Below are 20,745 nucleotides of genomic sequence, written 5' to 3'. Positions count from 1 at the left end.
CCTGGATTTGTCCTGTTTGACTGGTTATTTTGCACTAGTTTGATTCTGTAGTTTTGTACGTCCCTGATCGGAGTAACCGAAGCAAGCTTCATGTTTAAGGGTCGTTTAGTGGTTTCACCAGCCGAAGCGGCTCATCGTCTTCATTTCAGGTGTTTATGACACAGAATTATTTTTCAGATGTCATGCATTCAGCTCAGTTAGTAAAAGGAGAAGAATGGGTTTTGACCTTCGAGTTGTGTGAGATTGATTTGGAGGGTTGTGTTTTATTGTGCCGTTGAGAGATAGATCATATTATATTTCCAGCTCTTGCATTGCAATGAAAAGGTTGTGCTTTAGATTGGATTAGGTCTCGGAGTCGGAGGAAGTTTTGCAGCCGTCTTACATCATCATATAACGGAGCGTTTGTTTCTTTCTAAGAAGGAAACTCAATGAGTCTCTGAAGAGATTGGTGGAGGAAATCTGGGGATGTTTTCAGGCTCATTATTTAATGTTTCTTATCTCCGTTTGTCCTGAATTAATTTCACCGCTGACCTACTTACAGCGTCCCTGAACGTGAAGGACTTTCAGAAGCAGATCGCTGCTGATATTGATGAGGCTTATGGAAATAAAGGGATGTTGACATCGATTTAATCACTAGTTGACCAGTCATTATTTCAGCCAAACCATTTATAATGGTATAAATAATTAGATTTAAAATGTTTAATGCAAGTGAATTTAAACCCAGGCATGTTTTCCACACATTTTTAGATCTATTGCCTTTTTTTTTTTTTTTTAGATGCCGCATAGATTAAGACATTTCAGAGCAAACTGCGAAATATTGAGAAACCGCAAATATTGCCAATAGACTGATATACAGTATATGATATCAATATCTGCATTTATTCATTTAGTTATTTAGTTAGTTAAACGTGACAAGTCGTAATTTTAAAGCTTAATTTGGCCATTACTAATATTTAAAATGTTTTAATGCAAGAGAATTAAATGTCTAGTTGTTTTCCACTCGATTAACACATTTTTACTCTGTTTTTGATATTTTAGATCAAATGGAGAAATATTGAGGAACAGCAGTCGTTAGACTGACATTCATTCATTCATTCATTCATTCATTCAATCAATCATTCATCAATCATTCAATCATTCATTCAATCATTCAATCAATCAATCAATCCATTCATTCATCAATCATTCATTCATTCAATCAATCAATCCATTCATTCATTCATTCATTCATTCATTCATTCATTCATTCAATCAAATCAACCAATTCAATCAATCAATCAATCATTTCAACCAAATCAACCATTATGGCCATTAATTAATTTAAAATGTTTAGATTTAAGATGTTTAATGCAAGTGAATTAAAAATCTAGTTATGTTTTCCTCTCAATGAACACAAATAATTAATTTTAGATGATTATTTATTTGTTTATTTGATTAATAAAACATATTATTATTTATATGTATTTAGTAATAATATTTACATAAAGTTGTATATTTTATATAATTATATTAATAATAGATATTTTATTTCATATGTATTTAATAATGTATAACATAGTTGTATATTTTATGTCTTATTTAATTCTAATAATAAATAAAATAGTTATCGGCATGTTTTATTAAGTTCTTAAAGTGCTTGAAATTAAAAATTAATATGTATACGCAATTTGCAGGGACGAGAAACCAATATATATGTATTAGCAAAAAGTATTAGAAGTCTTTAAGGATATTTGCGAGATATATGAATTCCTTTGTTTATATCCTGTTTCTTATTTGTGTGTTATATTTTGATGAAGAATTTTATTATGTTTTAATAAACTCTAAGTGCCATCTGAAATTTTCTTCTAGAATGATCATTTTTATAAAGCTTGTATATTTAAGTTCAGTAATTTCACTTAAATGACAATTAATAGGTAATTTTCATTGCCATTTAAGTGAAATTACTGAACTTAAATATACAAGCTTTATAAAAATGATCATTCTAGAAGAAAATTTCAGATGGCACTTAGAGTTTATTAAAACTTAATAAAATAAAAAATATTAAAAAAATTCACCCAGCCTGCCATTCAAGTTCCCTTGAATTATCTTACACAAAAAGATGATGCTAGTGATCTTATTTAAAAAATAAATAAATAAATAAATAAATAAATATAAATAAATAAATAAATATATATATATATATATATATATATATATATATATATATATATATATATATATATATATATATATATATATATATATATATATATATATATATAATATTAATTTTTGCATTGCTATAAACCCCAATCTGATGTGATAAATCTCTGTGTGTGGCATTTCTGTTCTTTTGGATGAGGCTTTTCCGGTGTGAAGGTCATGGACGCGTCGCTCTCCAGAACATCACTTTATTAGCAGAACCGTGTGTGTGATTCGCTCTGTATCGGCCGCTTAAAGATTCCCGCAGCAATCCTGCGTTCTCTAATCTACAGGATTGGCTTTAAAACACCGGCCCAGGGAAACGCTTCAGATTCCCTGCATTTCAGCGGATAAACGGGGTTTAGAGGAACAGATCAAAGTGAAACTGCTGAATTGGTGAAAAGGTGGTTTTGAGGTTTGCTCACATTGGACTTTTGGAATATTATTATTATTTGTTGTTAATAATGTATTATTTACTAGAATAGTTCCAGACTTGTACGACTCACTTTCTTTAGTAGAACAGAAAGAAACCGAGATCATTTCCATACAGGGATCCGAGCAACATTCAGTGCTTCTGTTGTATAATAATTCATAAGTTATTTACACTCAATTTATAATAATAATTTTTTTGGAGCAGGATAGTCTCGGTCACTTTGAGCTGTTGTTATATAAAAAGTTGTTGTTTTTAAAAGCTTAGACTTTTTTTTTAATTGGCATTGGGTATTATGATTTACAGTAAATCATTTTTTATCATGGTTTTTATGCAATGTGTTTCTCCTTAAAGCACTTTGGCAGTTTTGAAAGAGCTTTATAAATAACATTGATTATGCAGAAAGTTGCATAAAGATTTTTCAAATCTTTTCCATTTATGTATTTCCATTCAATAAACAAGAAGTTCATAAGAAGTTAAGTGACTTATGTTTTTGACACAACATTGCCTGTTTTTGTTTTATTTCGCCAATGAAAATTGTTCCAAACAAAGAAACAGGATATTTTTGCGTCTCTGAGAGACACACGGCGTTGGTTCATTACTGAATGAACAAGTCGTTTGAATGAATGATTCAATGACTCACTCATTAAGACAGTCAAATGCTTCGTTCCTGAATGAATCAGCTGTTTGAATGAATCGGTTGAATAAATGATTCAATGACTCACTCATTAAGACAGTCAAATGCTTCGTTCCTGAATGAATCAGCTGTTTGAATGAATCATTTGAATGAATGATTCAAAGACTCACTCATTAATAGTGACTTGCTGCCACCGATTGGTGGTTTTAATTTCACATTTAAAGTATCTTTTCATTTTTTTAAATCAGATATCAATATTCAATCTGTATGTTTAAAACATCCAAACATTATTTCTGCATGTGTAACAGCAGGTTAAACACATTCATGTCCCTCTGATCTGCATTAAACAGTCATGTTAATGTGTAAAAGCATTTTGATTGGCAACAGCCCTATTGTGCATTACTATTCTAACTGAATTTATTCATTAAATGTAATAATTTGATGCAAAAGATGATGCATACATTTAATTAGGTTAGAAAAAATTACTTTATAAAGGTAAAAATGCCCATTAAAGGTAAAAATATATTGAAACTTATTGGAAAAGATGATTTGTGTCACTGCTGTGAACTGACCAACACACAGAATATGAAGAATAGCAAAGTCTTTAGGAGTCAGTCCTAAACCTGCCAACGTACAACACAATAAACACACAGCAGAATATCGTCTAGTTATCATTATGGAGTAAATCCCATAAAATATGGAGATGTAATATAGTGTGTGTCTGGCTCCGGCCTGGAGTTCATGATCCGACAGCAAACGCTCCATCAGCAGTATCAGCTCTCGCTCTTTCTCTCTTTCTCTCGCTCCTGCAGAAGTCAGTGCGCTTCTCTCTGAAACACAATGAGTGCGAGTCCACAGGAACAAAGGCTCAGACTCCACACGCATGAAGCGCTTCGTTCCCCCGCAGAACTCATCAGTGTTTTGTGGAGCACAGTTTACTTTCAGAAACACTTCAGCTTTTCTGACCCTTGTGAATTAAATGTTGTTTTTGTGCTGAACTGCAACACTTGGTGAACCTCTTCATTCATATTCATCCCAAAATCACAAGAAAAATGATTTTGCATAAAGAAAATTAAGGTCTTTTTGGACCTTTTAAGATTTAATTTCGAGACCATTAAACATCATGACTTTTTTTCTTTTCTTTTTTTTTCGTTTCACGAAGTCATTAAAACATTTTAGAGTAAATGGGGAAATATTATATCTATATATTTATATTATATTATATTATATTATTTTATATATTATAAATGGGGAAATATACCTAACGGTACTATTATACCTACTATTTCTATATAACATGAAATAGTTTATTTTATTATATTATTATTATATTATTATTATCATTTAATAGATAAAAATATTGAGAAACATAGCAAATATTATAAATATATTTCTTTAAATGTAAAAAATATTTTAATATTTTTTTTAAAATGTATTTTTTGGGTAAATATTCTACTTATTATTTTTATATTTGATATATATATATATATATATATATATATATATATATAATTGTATATATTAAATAATTTATTTTATTTATAGTCTTTTTTCATTTTATTTATTTAAATAATTATACTAGTAATGATTAATTGTCTGGATGCTTCTGGAGGTTTTGAGCTTGAAGTCCTGTTCATTAACGCTGGAGAACTTCAGCCTCTAGCCTTTATAATGAGCTGTTAAACTGCAGAGGAGAGGATCATGAATGTAATGTTGTTCTGATGCGAGAGCTCTGGTGTGTGTCCGACTCTCACGAGTGTGTGGTGTGTGTCTCGTCATCACAGACAGGAGTGTGTGGCCACGGAGGAAAACCCTCAGGTGTTCTTCTGCTGCTGTGAAGGAAACTTCTGCAACGAGAGGTTCACACACCTGCCCGACGTCAGCGGACCCGGTGAGAGACTCACACACTTCTGCTTTAACACTGAGTCATAAACATCCTCAATGCTGACATCATTCAATACTTATCATAATCATCCTCAATGCTGACATCATTCAATACTTATAAACATCCTCAATGCTGACATCGTTCAATACGCATTTGTTCAGACACAGAGACTTGTTGTGTCTGAGGGTAATCGTTAATGCACAACAGTTATTTATTTATTTATTTATTTATTTATTTATTTATTTATTTATTTATCTTCTGTTTATTTATTTTTTACATTTTATTTATTTGTTTATTATAATGCATTTATTTATGAATTTATTTAGAATTATTTTTAATGTATATTTGATTCTTTATTTTGAATGAATTATTATTCATTTTTATGTATTATGCATTTATTTACTTAACTTTTTATTTTATTTTTTATTTATACATTTTTTGTTTTATTTAATGCATGTATTTATTATTATTTGTTCTTTTAGAATTTATGTATTTATTTTAATGTATTTATAAATTTTTTGCATTTATTTATGCATTTATTTTTTACATTTCATTTATAATTTTTTTATTGATTTTTGTGATCATTTTATTTATTTTAATCATTATTTCTATATAATTTTTGTATTTATTTATTGTTATTTATTCATTAATTCATGTTTTAATGCATGTATTTTTAGAATTTGAGAATTTATTTTAATTTTTAATTATTTATTTGCTTATTCACTGTTATGTTTTTATATTAATTAGTTTTTTATTTATTTATTTATTTATTTATTTATTAATTATTTTTTTAATCTCTTTTATACATTTCTCCGGTCCTCATGTACATGTTTTGACTCGTCAGTCTCTCTGCTCAGAGTCTAACGTGTGCAACGTGTGCAACGTGTGTAACGTGTGTAACGTGTGTAACGTGTGTCTCTGTGTCCGTCAGTGATCGAGCCTCCTCCCGCCCCCCCGTCGCTGCTGAACGTGCTGGTGTACTCTCTGCTGCCCGTCACCATGCTCTCCACGGCTCTCCTGCTGGCCTTCTGGATGTACCGGCACCGCAAGCCTCCCTACGGACACGTGGACATCAACGAGGTGGGTCCAGTCTCAGCGTCCGCGTTACTCGCATCTCTCACACCTGTTCCAAACCTCTTCAACAGCTTCAGTTCATTTCAGTGTCAAGTGCCGTTTCCCGTTCTCTGCCGCCACCTAGTGCTGCTTTTGACCGCACTGTTTGATGCCCTTGTTCATGTGTGAGCTTTAGTTGAACACGTTCTCTGATGTTGACGGTGTGTAATGTGTCCTGCAGGACCCTGGCCCGTCTCCTCCTTCACCGCTGGTGGGCCTGAAGCCTCTTCAGCTGCTGGAGGTCAAAGCCAGAGGACGCTTCGGATGCGTGTGGAAGGCACAGATGATGAACGAATATGTAGCTGTCAAGATTTTCCCCATTCAGGTTCAGATTTATTTACTCTTCTGCCTATATAAATGCAAGCTGGCTCACTGGGCTTTGAAAGAGACACAGAAGGTTTCAGGTTAATGCTGAACAGATACAGTAAATGCATTAACGGCATTTCTGTTCATTTATTTTAGTGCATTTAGTTATTTTTAGGTATGTTTATTTATTTTTTTAATGAATTGATTTATATATCATTTTTATTATGGATTTAGTTATGAATATGTAGTCTGAACAGTGACACCAAAAGCATTAACTGCGATTTGATTTATTTATTAATGTTTTTATTTATTTCATTAATTTATATAATTTTTAATTGATTGTATAAATTTTTTAATACATGGTTTTATTCTTTATTTTAATTAATTCATTAATTTTATTTATTTATTTATTTGTTTGTTTGTTTGTTTGTTTGACAGGGACCGTGTACATTAATTAGCATTGCTGCAAATGCACCAGAATTAGCCAAAAGGCTTTTCATCCGTTGTCCCTGGAAAGATCTTAAAATTGTCATACTTAATTATGAATTTATTTAACATTTTATTTGTTTATTTGTTTTGATTGTATTAATTTATATTTAAATGCATTTATTTAATATTTAAATGCATTTATTTATTTATTTTTTGCAATTTATAATTTATAACTTTTTTACATTTTAACCGTTTTTTATTATTTATTTTTATGTATTTTTTATGGTTTTATTTATTTTTAATGAATTCATTAATGTATAATTATTAATTAATTAATTCATTCATTCATTCATTAATAATTATGTAAATGTGAAGATTTTCACCATTCAGGTTCATATCAGTTTTGTTTGCTTTTACTTAAAATGCTGCCTATTTATACTACTGTATAGATGCAAGGTAACTGTGTTAGTTTTATTTATTTTAATGATTTTTTTTTTATTTTATGTATTGATGCATTTTTAATTAACTTATTTATATCTATTTTTTATGTATTTATTTATTTATAAATATGTAGCTGTGCAGATTTTCAGCGCTGAAGTGTCAGGAAAGCAGTGCTGACGGCTGTGTGATGACGTTAGTAAAGCTGATGTGCGATGCGTGTGCTCTGTGTCGACAGGACAAGCAGTCGTGGCAGAACGAGTGGGATATCTTCTCTACGCCGGGCATGAAGCACGACAACCTCCTGCGCTACATCGCTGCGGAGAAACGTGGAAGCAACCTGGAGACGGAGTTCTGGCTCATCACAGAGTTCCACGAGAGGGTGAGGGGTCAAAGGTCATGACACTTTACACAGAAATATATGCAGGGTATAAACACACCAGAAAGCACCATCTGAGCCATTAGAAACTATAATGCATGCAGTCATTGACAAACCTAACCCTGTAAAGTTTGACAAATTATTTTTTTTATTTTTTTTAATTAAACAGTTTATTGAACCTTTAGACAAAAAAAAAAAAAAAAAAAAAAGTTTGCATGTGTGTGTTTTTTTTTTTGTTGAGTATATGAGTATCATATTTGATACATCAGGCTTTTATGGCTCATATAGTAAGATATAATGAGAATTTGAAGGAAAAATAGCTCAATTATATTCAGAAGCCCAAACTGAGCAGATGCTAATATTAATATGGCAAAATTGTATGATAAAGTTCTCATAGTCCGAACTTTCCGCACGTTAAAAAATAAATACGACCTCATGTTGTGTCAATCACGTTTACACACTGAATATGAAAAAAACGCACACGAAAATTTCGGACTCAGTGTGCAAGGACCTTAAACCAAATATTAAAGATTATTACTTCACTGTGTTACAATATTGCACGTCATATTTTTGGCATTAGTGCCAGTATTGAGCATTTGGATGTGTTCTGTTGTGGCCAGGGTTCGCTGACGGACTATCTGAAGGGGAACGCGCTGAGCTGGAACGATCTGTGTCACATCGCAGGAACGATGGCCTGTGGTCTGGCGTACCTTCACGAGGACGTCACGCGGTTTAAAGGAGAAGGGCCTAAACCTGCGATCGCACACAGGTGAGTTTAACTCCCAGATCTTATGGAGAACACACAAACATGTTTCATTAGATTGTCCTGGACTCAATACAGGTAGAATGCTCTTTTATGAAGTTACCTAAGGACTTATTTAGTAAGATTATGCCTGAAAAGGTTTTGGATTTTTTTTAATCAGATGTTAATTTAAAAAATCTTGTATAATATGACTTGCTTTTTTTGTTTGTTTGGTTTTTATTGTATTTATATGATATTTGTATTGTTGTAATCAAATTTTTGCCATGAAAATAGCGTTGAATGCTGACATGGCACTAAATAAAACAATCTGAATCTGAATGAAGAAGACACAAACAATCATTCAAATACTGTTATATACTGTTTTACAATACAATACAATGTTTATTTATAAAGCACAATTTAAAAACAACCGAAGTTGACCAAAGTGCTGTACAAAAAAAAAACAAAAAAAAAAACATAGTAATAGTAAAAAATAGTAATGATAATAATCTAAAAATAAAACACAAGCTGTAAAATAGGTGTAACACACGAAAGTTAAGTCATAAAACAGCAAGTCAAGATATATTAAATGCCAAATAAAATAAATGAGTCTTAAGAGTAGACTTAAAAGTAGATAAAGTCGGGGCAGTTCTGATATGAACCGGGAGACTATTCCATAGTTTAGGGCCGATGACCGAAAAGGCTTGATCACCTCTATTGTTTAGTCTTGTCCTGGGAACTTGCAATAGTCCAGAATTAGCAGATCTGACAAGTTTACTTTACATAGTTTTACTATGAACAGTGTTTACGGTCATGCACGTTCCTGTAATACTGATGAGGTTTTTAAAGTACTCTTGCACTACCTCACTTTAATACAACACTATACTGTGGTTGCACTACTGTTTATATTGTGTATAGTTTAAAGGAACACGCCGACTTTTTGGGACTTTATCTTATTCACTGTATCCCCCAGAGTTAGATAAGTCCATACACACCCTTCTCATCTCCGTGCGTGCCGTAACTCTGTCTGACGCACACACCGCTAGCCTAGCTTAGCACAAAGACTGGAGGTAAATGGCTCCAGCTAGCATACTGCTCCCAATAAGTGACTAAATAACGCCAGCATTTTCCTATTTACATGTTGTGATTTGTATAGTCACAGCGTGTACAAATAACAAGGTCACATGAGACACAGCCATCTTCTAACCGTATACATACTGAGAACTATATTCTCAGAAGGCGAAGCACTACTTGGGCGGAGTGATTTACTCCGACTCTGAGGAACTCTCTGCTCCTCACCACTGGCTTCTCAGGTGCTGTGAGTAAATCACTCCGCCCAAGTAGTGCTTCGCCTTCTGAGAATATAGTTCCCAGTATGTATACGGTTAGAAGATGGCTGTGTCTCATGTGACCTTGTTATTTGTACACGCTGTGACTATACAAATCACAACATGTAAATAGGAAAATGTTGGTGTCACTTATTGGGAGCCGTATGCTAGCTGGAGCCATTTACCTCCAGTCTTTGTGCTAAGCTAGGCTAGCGGTGGGTGCGTCAGACAGAGTTACGGCACGCACGGAGATGAAGAGGGTGTGTGTGGATTTATCTAACTCTGGGGGATACAGTGAATAAGCTAAAGTCCCAAAAAGTCGGCGTGTTCCTTTAAAAATATATTTATATTGTTTATTTTATTCTACTAGTTATTTATCATTACTTATTGTTTTATGCAAAATTTTTTTTTAGCTCCATTTCGTTGATGTGTACTACTGTGTGCATACAATGACAATAAAGATTCTGATCTTAAACAGCTCATTATAATCCAGCCATCTTCCACAGAGACTTCAAGAGTAAGAATGTGATGCTGAAGACCGATCTCACCGCTGTCGTCGGGGACTTTGGGTTAGCGGTTCGGTTTGAGCCCGGTAAACCACCGGGAGACACACACGGTCAGGTGAGACGCTTCTGCTTATAGGAGTATAGAGTCGTCCCTATTATGCTTTTTTGGGATATTGTCTTTCATGTAGTGTGTAATAAATCTGTTTGTGAAGGTTAAAGGTCTGCAAAGTCTCAAAGATAAAGTTATCGTCTCCCAAAGCTAAGACTCGATTCTGAACTGCCTGAAGCGAGTCGTCTAATTCCAGTCTTCCTGTTCGAACCAAGTAGGTTTGAAACTAATTTGCATAATGCCGGTCTATGGTTTTGATTGGCTGCCGGCGAACAGCGTCTCTTTGCCCCTCAAACACTGTAGTTTATCTGAGACTGGAAGAGTTTGGTTCGTGTTGTTCGTGTGGAGAAGACGCTGTTTTCTGCTGACAAAGCAAATCCACTTTGATGAGATTGATACGGTAAAACCCACGCCATCGTCACTGTTTGTATCACTGAGATCAAGAGCTGAGACTCAGATATGATCATGAGCGTTTGCTTTCTGACATGAGCTGTAAGCAGTCGATCAATCACAACAGATCACCTGACCAATCAGAGCAGAGTATCTCTCAGAGAGGCGGGGTTTAGAGAGACTGAATCTTCAAACGAACCGTTTCAGACGCTGTGAGAAAAGAGCTGATGTTGCAGTGGAGATTATGAGAAAATGAAAGTGTTTTTGACCTTGGATGCATGTAAACCTGTCGTAGGAGACTCCAAAAACAAAATCAGAAACCGCTTCTTCTGTGAAGTTCATCGTGTTTGAATCCCTCAGGTTGGCACGCGGCGGTACATGGCGCCGGAGGTTCTGGAGGGAGCGATTAACTTCCAGCGGGATGCGTTTCTGAGGATAGACATGTACGCCATGGGGCTGGTGCTGTGGGAGCTGGTGTCCCGGTGCAAAGCCTCTGATGGTGAGAACATTCACACACACTGAACTATCTTGCCTTAAAATTCTGTAACATAAGAGAAATCTATAAAAATTTATTTTAAAAATTGCTTGCTTGCCAGCAATGACGACGAAGTTCACTGTCAAAAAGTGTAACCTCATCGCATCTGACCAATCAGAGTCGGTTCTGAGCCTCTAAGCTCCGCCTACTTTAAAGACTTGGCTTTTTCTTGCACGTTCCTGTTCCTGTTCAAACCAAACATCATTCAGACACCAGATATCTTTTTTTTTTTTCACTAGTGGGTTCAGGACACTATAGTTCATTTCTGTAAGTGAGGAGAGCAAAATAAAGTAAACTGTGACATATTATACCCAAAAACTCTTCATACAGTGACGACCAGTAACATTTATAAAAATTTTGGGACCAGAAATGATTGGGACACTTTGAGCTGATCATGTTTTGCTGAAGTGTGTTGTCTTTAATTGCTAATGCTCTTTTTACACACAGACTGAACACAATGAAGCATTGCTTGGTGATTGGTTGAGCTAAACTGGTATTATCTAATAGTGTAGTTAAATTTAACAGCTGACAGATATTCAACATAATTCATGTGTGAGACAGTCTAACAGAAGGACGGACAAAACCAGTCAAATATCAACTGAGTTCTGCTCATATTTTAGTGCCATTTTTTAAACTATAGCGAATAAACTGTGATAATGTGAGAAATGTTGACGGTGTCTGAATAAGTGTAGGTTTGACTGTATATCATGTGGGTGTGCTCCTTCAGGTCCTGTAGACGAGTACATGCTGCCGTTTGAGGAGGAGATCGGCCAGCATCCGTCGCTGGAGGATCTTCAGGATGCGGTGGTGCATAAAAAGATGCGGCCGGCGTTTAAAGACTGCTGGCTCAAGCATTCGGTGAGTGTGTGTGTGTGTGTGTGTGTGTGAGAGTGTGAGTGTGTGTTCATGCTGTTTCTCTCTGGAGAACACACAAGCATTCGGTGAGTGTGTGTGTTCATCCTGTTTCTCTCTGGAGAACACACAAGCATTCGGTGAGTGTGTGTGTGTGTTCATGCTGTTTCTCTCTGGAGAACACACAAGCATTCGGTGAGTGTGTGTGTGTGTGTGTGTGTGTGTGTGTGTGTGTGTGTGTTCATGCTGTTTCTCTCTGGAGAACACACAAGCATTCGGTGAGTGTGTGTGTGTGTTCATGCTGTTTCTCTCTGGAGAACACACAAGCATTCGGTGAGTGTGTGTGAGTGTGTGTGTTCATGCTGTTTCTCTCTCTGTGGAATACACAAGCATTTGGTGTGTGTGTGTGTGTGAGTGTGTGTGTTCATGCTGTTTCTCTCTGTAGAACACACAAGCATATATAAAAGTTCTTTGTGTGTGTGTGTGTGTGTGTGTGTGTGTGTGTGTGTGTGTGTGTGTGTGTGTGTGTGTCTGTATGTGCATGGAGGGTCAAACTACTCGAAATTAAATTAAATACATTTGTTATTAATATGTCATTTAAATAAATTGATAAATACATAAGCACATTTTTGATTAAAACCTAAAAATCATTCAATTAAATATTAGATCACCAAACAAATTAATAAATGTGCTTTTTATTTATCTAATTTTATTACAAATGTAATTATGTGTCTAGTAATGTACTTGAAATTAAACTAATGTTGAAATATTTGAGTAATTTGGCCCTCCATGTATATATATGTGTGTGTCCATCCATCCATACATAGAGTAATTATCATATAATTCTTTCAAAAATAAATAAATACCAACAAAGTGAAAAGAACTAAAAAGATAAACTTCACTTTAAAATCCAGGGTAAACGCACATAAAAAAATATAACATACCTAAAATCATGCATTAGGTTTATCAAAAGGTGTAATAATTCTATTATGTTCTCAGTGCTGCGATGTTAACACCCCTGTGTTGTGTGTGTGTGTGTGTTTCTGTTTGTGTGTTTGTATGTGTGTGTGTTTGTGAGTGCAAATCATGCATTAGGTTTATCAAAAGGTGTAATAATTCTATGATGTTCTCAGTGCTGCGATGTTAACACCCCTGTGTGTGTGTGTGTGTGTGTGCGCGCGCGCAGGGTCTGGCTCAGATGTGCGAGTCGATCGAGGAGTGCTGGGATCACGACGCCGAGGCTCGTCTCTCCGCCGGCTGTGTAGAGGAGCGTCTCTCTCAGATCCAGCGGATCTCCAGCTCTTCTACCTCAGACTGTCTTCTGTCCATGAGCTCGGTCACCAACGAGTCCAGCATCTGACACTCGACCGCAAAACACATTCAAGCAGCTGCTATTTTATCACAACCTTTTTTTAACTTTATTATTATTATTATTATTATTATTATTATTATTTTTATTTTTTCTGATCGGATCAGTAACTACCAGCACACTTCTCTACTGTATTTTTATCATTAGAGCAAAAACGCGAAAGATTTTTAAAAACACAACGCGCATTCAGGTGCCGACAAATGAATGCTGACCGGCTGCAGGTACCTCAACATTTCACTTGGTTTTTCTCCTCTCTTTTTTTTCCCCCGTTCTGTTCCGTCCGTCGGACAGGATCGTCTGTGAAAAGCAACCGATACATGACGGCTTCATCTTCGCCGTGTCGGATCATTCAACAGTGCTGCAAAACCTGCGAGGATCATCATGACTGTTACACGCGCAATCCAACCTCCTCGCGGGATCTACCTTTTTATTTCTCTCTCTCTCTCTCTCTGTCTCTATGTCTCTCTCTCTTTCCGAAAGTGTGCTATTCGAAATTACGGAAAACGTGTCTTTTACGGAACTAACGGGTGTTAAAGAACACGGAAAACGCAACTGGACTAATTTCTTTCTTTCTTTCTTTCTTTTTCTTTTGTTTGGGTTTTTTTTCTTCATGCTGTTGAAGTTGGTGACTGTGAAAAGGTTGGTTGGGGGTTTTATTGAGTGGATATGAGTGAAATCTCTCGCTGGCTTGCATGTGGAAATCTCGGAGGTCATGAGAGCGTTTAGTTTGGTACGGGAATCTTTCTCAGGTATCCAGTGTCAAGGGTCCATGACTGCCTTTCCCACACCATTATAGGACAGAGACTAGTGTAACGGTGCCCTGATGAATTTAACACTAATTACCTACACGAAACATGCAAGACCGTGTGTGTGTGTGTGTGTGTGTGTGCTGAGAGTTTGTTGAAAAAGAGAAAAAAAAGATCATAAAAAGTGTTTGTTTTTCCTGTCGAGTTTCTCCTGTAATAATGCAATGTGTTTTGGAGTGAAGGACTCGCACGGCATATACATTCTGGGTCACATTTTACCTCAAAACCCAAATAAAATAAAACATTTTCATGAATTAAAACGCCGCCTTTTTAAAAGCATTAAGATTTATTTATTTTTTATGACAATTAAGCACATTTTCTCTCAAATTCAGCTTGACCGTTATTATGCGTCCGGATTATTTACCTTTATTTATGGTGTTTTTCATTTTTCTCAATGTTGATTTTATTACTGTAATAGTGATTTTAATTAAGAAAAAGTTACTGTATAAAACCGTGTTTTCCCGCAAATTCTCATAAAAGTAATGGATCCAGATCCAGATTTTATTTGTTAGTTTTTTTTATATAATTCTCATTGTTCTAAGTAGATTGTTTTTACTGTAATTTAATAATTTACGCTTGTTTTAATGAATAAAATCAATACCCAAATTATTTATCCCAAATTATCTTGACCAGATTTCATCCAGATTTTTTTTTTTGTGTGGTAATTCTCATTAAACTTAATGTTGATTTTAATTCAGTTATTATTACTGTAATATAATAATTTACACTTGTTTGAAATTTGAATTTGAAAACTATCCAAATTATCTTGACCATAATGCATCAGGATTAAAAAAAAGAAAAAAAGAAAAAGAATTCTCATTGTTTTCAATGTTGTTTTTTAAGTAGATTCTTATTACTGTAATATAAAAATGTATGCTTATTTTAATAAAAAAATAATAATCCAACGAATACTGCAATAATCTATAAATTAGAGTAGTAAAAAAAAAAATCTGGCAGAAAATGTGCTTTATAGTTGTAAAAATAATGCAACATATATATATAAATATAGGGTAAAGCAAAATATGATTTCTAATTGTTTTCTTTGACTTGAGTGTGAAATATGACCCGGTCTTGTGCGCTTCACCCACGAAGTGTTTTGTTTTGTGTGCTTTGCTCGGGTCCCTTCATGCATTACCTCTTTCTAACAGGGACCAAATCTGAGATCTGACCTCCGACCTCTGGCGACATTCAGACTTCAGTTTGGGGCTGCAGATTTGAGAACGTCAAACTATAGGTGGCGTTTGAATAATTAGCAAAGAAGAAGAAAAAACAACACAAGAATAATATTTATTTTGTCTTAAAAGTGGCAGACGGTGATCCACATTTCCATATGCCATAATTCAAGAGTGAATTTCCACAGTGCTGCTGCTCGGATGAAAGAAATGTCCCGTATCTTCTCAGTAAAGTTTTCTCAGATGCAACCGCGCGTCACCAGACATTCAAAAGGCTTCCGAGACGAAAGAGCGCAACTCGAAACAATAAAAAATTAGTTATGAAAGGACAAAAAAAAGCATTAAAGATATTGTTCATAAACCACAGACCACCTCAGACCAGAAATACCTCAGATTTTCTACGTGTTTGACTTCTGTTATATATATTTTGTTAGTTGTGTTGACTTGTAGTAAGTATATTTTGATGTAAGTTGACTTTTATGATTAGGGAAGACGTTTTGGAGAAGTAAAAAAAAAAAAAAAATACAAAAAAAAAAAAAGTCAAATCTTTAAAGAAGTGCTACCAAGTTGTGTTGTATAAATGAGAGAAACCCATGATGTAAATAGCTGTATACAGTTGTAGAATCGTGCCGATCAGTCAAACAGGGCATTATTCTTCCTTTCTCTTACTTCACGGGACATTGAACCTTATAACTTTTGGCACTTCTCCCAAAAAAAAAAAAAAAAAAAAATACTTGCCCCGTTTTTACTTGCACAATTTTTTACGCACCCCTCGTGCGACGTTACGTACGAGGGACAAAATTGAACTTGTTAACTTAAGGATTGACTGTGAACCTTCTGCTTACCAAATGATCTCGGCCAAATTTATGTGGCGAATTTGCAAAGATGGAGCTTTTATTTCAGGGCCAAATAAAGGTTTGGTGTCCCGACCGTCTGTGCCATTTCTGCTCCCATGATGCACTGCAGCGGTTGCTTCGACTTCCTCTCAAGCCCAGCTTTAAGTTTTCTTTAATGGTGGCGTATATCTAATATTTACTAACAGGAGATCCGTCTTTGCTCTCGCGACCTGGCGTGTTTCGTCATACTTCGTTGTGATAGATGTCGTAGTGTTTTCTCGTTGGCGGCGTCCATTTTGTTTTCCAAGCTCTTGCCAATTTCTGGCACGTTACGAATCCGAAAGTGCCAAAGTAGCGCGTTTCCCAGTGGATCGCTTGGTTCGCTTTAGTTGACGTGCATCGGCTTTCCATCTCAGACATCGATACTTTCAGGAAACTGCATTTTCTTCAGGTTAACCGGGAAAGTTCGGATGGTTGTGTGAGTTTCCAACTGGCTCAGACGATGTAGCAAGCAATATCTCCAGCAATAGTCTGTGCAGACTGAACTTTGGGCATTGATATATGATATCCACATCAGGCGAACTACCAAAATCATGATAAATGCTGTTCGATCACATCGTAGGCCTTCGTGGCGTTTCAATCAACTGACCTCGTTTCGTTGGGAATAACATACGATATGTAGCCAAATTCCTTCTGCGTGAGGATAACCAAAGGCTTTGATTCATTTGAACATTTGTTGATTGTGATTACAAGTGTCTTTGTAGCTTAGAAAAGCCAGATTTTATTATCTGTGAATGTCGATTTTTCTGTTGCCAGCCTGTATTCGAGGCGTCTCTTTGTTTTATGCATCATATTGTGGGTGATTTTAACCCTACCGTGAGAGATTGTGATTTATGCAATACACTTCCACGCTTCATTATGCACTGAAGACAGTGTAAAAGACAGTGTTTCTCTCCTCCGCTGCTGTGCCAATTACACATGATCCTCAGCCTCGAAATACTTTTCTATCTCACAATGCTTAAGAAACATTTCACACCAGAACCAGAGGGGGGAAAAGTACAATATTATATTTTAATTGCCTATTTTTAGGATAATTAAAGGCACACCATGTAAGATTTTTGGTCTTCAAAATATCCAAAAACCACTAGAACAATGTTATATATTTTGTCGACTTGTTTAAATCCAGAGAAATGCGCGGTTTTAACCGTGCGTCGCCTATCAATGACATCATATCCGCGTTACCCTCGATTTCCGGTTTTGTAGAAACCATGGAAACACCAAACGCTTTAATATAATGTGTTTTATTAGACAGGAGAGCAACTGTTTGGATATATTCATCGCCAGAAAACGAATCATTGTTATTCAGCTCAACACAGTCTTTTTGTTTAAATCTCGTTTTGTTGATTTACCGCGAGTTTTACCACGCCTAATATCGATCTAGTTTACTAGTGTGCAACTAGTGTCTCATATAGTAGCATTATAACAACTTTCATCACACTTAAATGTATCTAAAGCCCTATTCGGACAGGACTAGTGTAACATGGACAGGAGGGGTAGAGTAATAATAACCAGAGCTTCTCTGTGATTTTAGTCCCGTCTGAATGTGCATCTCAGTGATCATCACGGACAATGTCAGTAAAGATTACTGAGACTTTTACCTTCAGTAAAAAGGTCCGGAAAAATGACCTCAGGTGATACTAATCCTGTGCGAATAGACCCGCTGTAAATATGTACGTAAATATTTCATCATTTCCTGTTTAAAAGTAGTTTTCCGCCGTTTTTCGAGTATGGAGACGCTTGAGAAAGCATCAGTTGCGTTCTAGACGCTGGAACGAGTCTGTGGCAAAAATCAAGTGTTCGAAAAGCACTTGTTAGAGGCACGAAACATCTTTGAGCATTAGATAAGTGCCTATTACCAACACAATCCAATCTGAAGTTCGACCGGACATAACTGTTTTATAAATATAAATATAGGTTATTGGCCTGTGTTTGCGCACGCGATAAAGTGATGGGAAGTTCGGATCATTTTACTGACTCTCTTGTTCGATCTCGTTCATCAAAATGAACGAACCTTTTTTCGCGTCATTTCGTTCATTTAAGGGGCTTTAAATGTTAGACTTTTAACAGCCAGATTCCCCGAACACATCCACCTACGCAATCTTGATCATATTCTGAATTAAGAAATCATAATGTAGTCAAAAATAATTTACAGGGAAAATAAATAATTACTTTCCCTTCCGAGTCGTTCATTTGTCACGTTCATGAACGACTCATCACATAATACGACGGCGATGTGCTAATCGAGTTACTCTCCCACTTCTCTTATCCCGTGCGAATTGGCCATTACTATTACAGACGTCCTGTGGTAAAATTACATTACTCCATCTACCCTTGTAAAGTTAGTCCCGTCCGAATAGGGCTTTAATATGATAAAACAGCTCTGCGTTGTCCCACATTTGCGGGATGATAAAAGCTCCACTGCTCTTGAGTCGTGTGTCTCGTCTCTCATTAGCAATCGCTCCAGCGGCCTTCGTAACGTTAATAACTTTTAATACATTACCTGTCATCCATGAATATGATTTCTGCCCGAGTCCCGTCGTATTCTCCACCGGCTGTAGGAGAAACTACAAATCCCATGATTCCTCGAAATCAAGGCGTCATCAAGCCTCGCCTTTGTTTTGAATAAGCGCCCTCTAGTGGCGAAAACTTACATAGTGTGCCTTTAAAACTAAGATGCAAAATTATTGACTGTAATAAATATATATAATTTTTTATAGTAAATAATAACGTGTGTGTTTGTGTGTATTAGGGCTGTCAAGTGATTTAAAATTTAAATCTAATTAATTCCGCTGCATCTGAATTGGTTTTTGGATATATTTGCAGAACAAAACAGTTTTGTTACCAACGTTATTCAAAATAGCCTCTCTTCTTTTACACTCTAAAAAATGCTGGGTTGTTTCAACCCAAGCCGACAAACCCAGCCGTTGGGTTACATTTTTAAATGACATTTTTAACCCAATGGTTGGGTTTGTCCATATTTGACCAAAATGTGGGTTAAAATAACCCTGCATGTTTTAGAGTGTATGTTCCTCAAAAGAAAGAAAGGTTTAAAACGACAGTAAATGTTAATAAACAAAAAATTTATTTTTTGTGCAAACTATCCCCAAAATATGAGTAAGTGATACTCTATAAGAAACTAAAACTGCCAGTGGGTCGCGGTAAAAGCTTAAATAAGTGAGTCATTGATCATTTGATTCGTTCAAACGGCTGATTCACTCAGGAATGAAGTAAATGACTCTCTTTATGAATGAGTCATTGAATCATTGGTTCTCCCGATTGATACGCTCAAAACGCTGATTCATTCGGAAACGAAACAACAGTTCTCTGGCTTTATAGGTAATATTTTCATTGGGAAATATTTAGCAAAAACAGACAATATTGCTTGTAAAACAACACAAAATTAACTTCTTATTTATTGAACTGTTGATATAAAATCAATATAACATTTCGCATTAAATCGACAGCCCTAATAAATATAGGCTATATATATATATATATATTATATTCTGATTATAAATATGATCTGGATGTGTGTTTTTTTTGGTTGTTTCGTGAGATTCCCTCTTAAACTGGCCGTATGTCTGGAGGGTTTTCCCTGGAAAGGTTTGGTTGAGTTTCGGTGCGGATGCGGTCGAGATTCCCGCTGGTTTGTGAGCGCAAAGACGGCTTGACGTGATTCATACGTGATTTCAGGAGCGACTCTCATGTGCCTGTGTTTTCTGACGATTACTGAAGCGACCGCTGCTGTGTGTTCATCATGTCTCTCTCTCTCTCTCTCTCTCTCTCTCTCTCTCTCTCTCTCTCTCTCTCTCTCTCTCTTCCACCTCACACTTTCTGTTCTACCTTGCAGAAAAAGCTATAGAAAATATATATGGGAAAAAAATCTATATAGATATATCAAATATGAATCTCTAAAAGTGACCAGCTGTAACTCTGGATGCAAATCTTTGGTCCAGGTTTTCAGGAAGCCGATACCTCAGAACTCATGTGAATCAGTGTTGCTTAGCTGGACATTCGTGACACGAACGAAACGCGAATCACAAACCTCTTTTGTACTGGTGTGACGTGGATGATGATGATGATGAAACAATCCCTTGACAAACTCCACAAGCTCTTTCCTCATGTTTCCTGACGCCCTACAGATGTTAAACTCAAACAACTACATGAATTATATTTGGCTTGAAACTGATCTGATCTGTTTAAAAATTACAGTATGGTAATAAACAAGCAACTACATAATCT

General features: G+C 35.5%; 1 protein-coding gene across 1 annotated transcript in view; it reads left to right on the top strand.

Annotated features, from left to right (window-relative positions):
* The window catches only part of acvr2ba (activin A receptor type 2Ba), a 66,829-nt gene extending 47,473 nt beyond the window's left edge, over nt 1–19,356 (top strand). Inside the window, exons 3-11 of the mRNA XM_079862497.1 lie at nt 5,033–5,139; nt 6,065–6,213; nt 6,428–6,571; nt 7,658–7,801; nt 8,419–8,567; nt 10,375–10,489; nt 11,234–11,372; nt 12,136–12,266; nt 13,447–19,356. Coding sequence (XP_079718623.1) covers nt 5,033–5,139; nt 6,065–6,213; nt 6,428–6,571; nt 7,658–7,801; nt 8,419–8,567; nt 10,375–10,489; nt 11,234–11,372; nt 12,136–12,266; nt 13,447–13,620 — 1,252 coding nt within the window. The 3' untranslated portion in view covers nt 13,621–19,356. The remainder of the gene's footprint in view (nt 1–5,032; nt 5,140–6,064; nt 6,214–6,427; nt 6,572–7,657; nt 7,802–8,418; nt 8,568–10,374; nt 10,490–11,233; nt 11,373–12,135; nt 12,267–13,446) is intronic.
* Nucleotides 19,357–20,745: the final 1,389 nt, after the last annotated feature.

Source organism: Squalius cephalus, assembly GCF_949319135.1.
Source record: "Squalius cephalus genome assembly, chromosome: 25".
NCBI classification, from domain to species: domain Eukaryota; kingdom Metazoa; phylum Chordata; class Actinopteri; order Cypriniformes; family Leuciscidae; genus Squalius; species Squalius cephalus.
The sequence above is the reverse complement of the archived record's forward strand: the minus strand, read 5'-3'. Positions and strand labels throughout refer to the sequence as shown.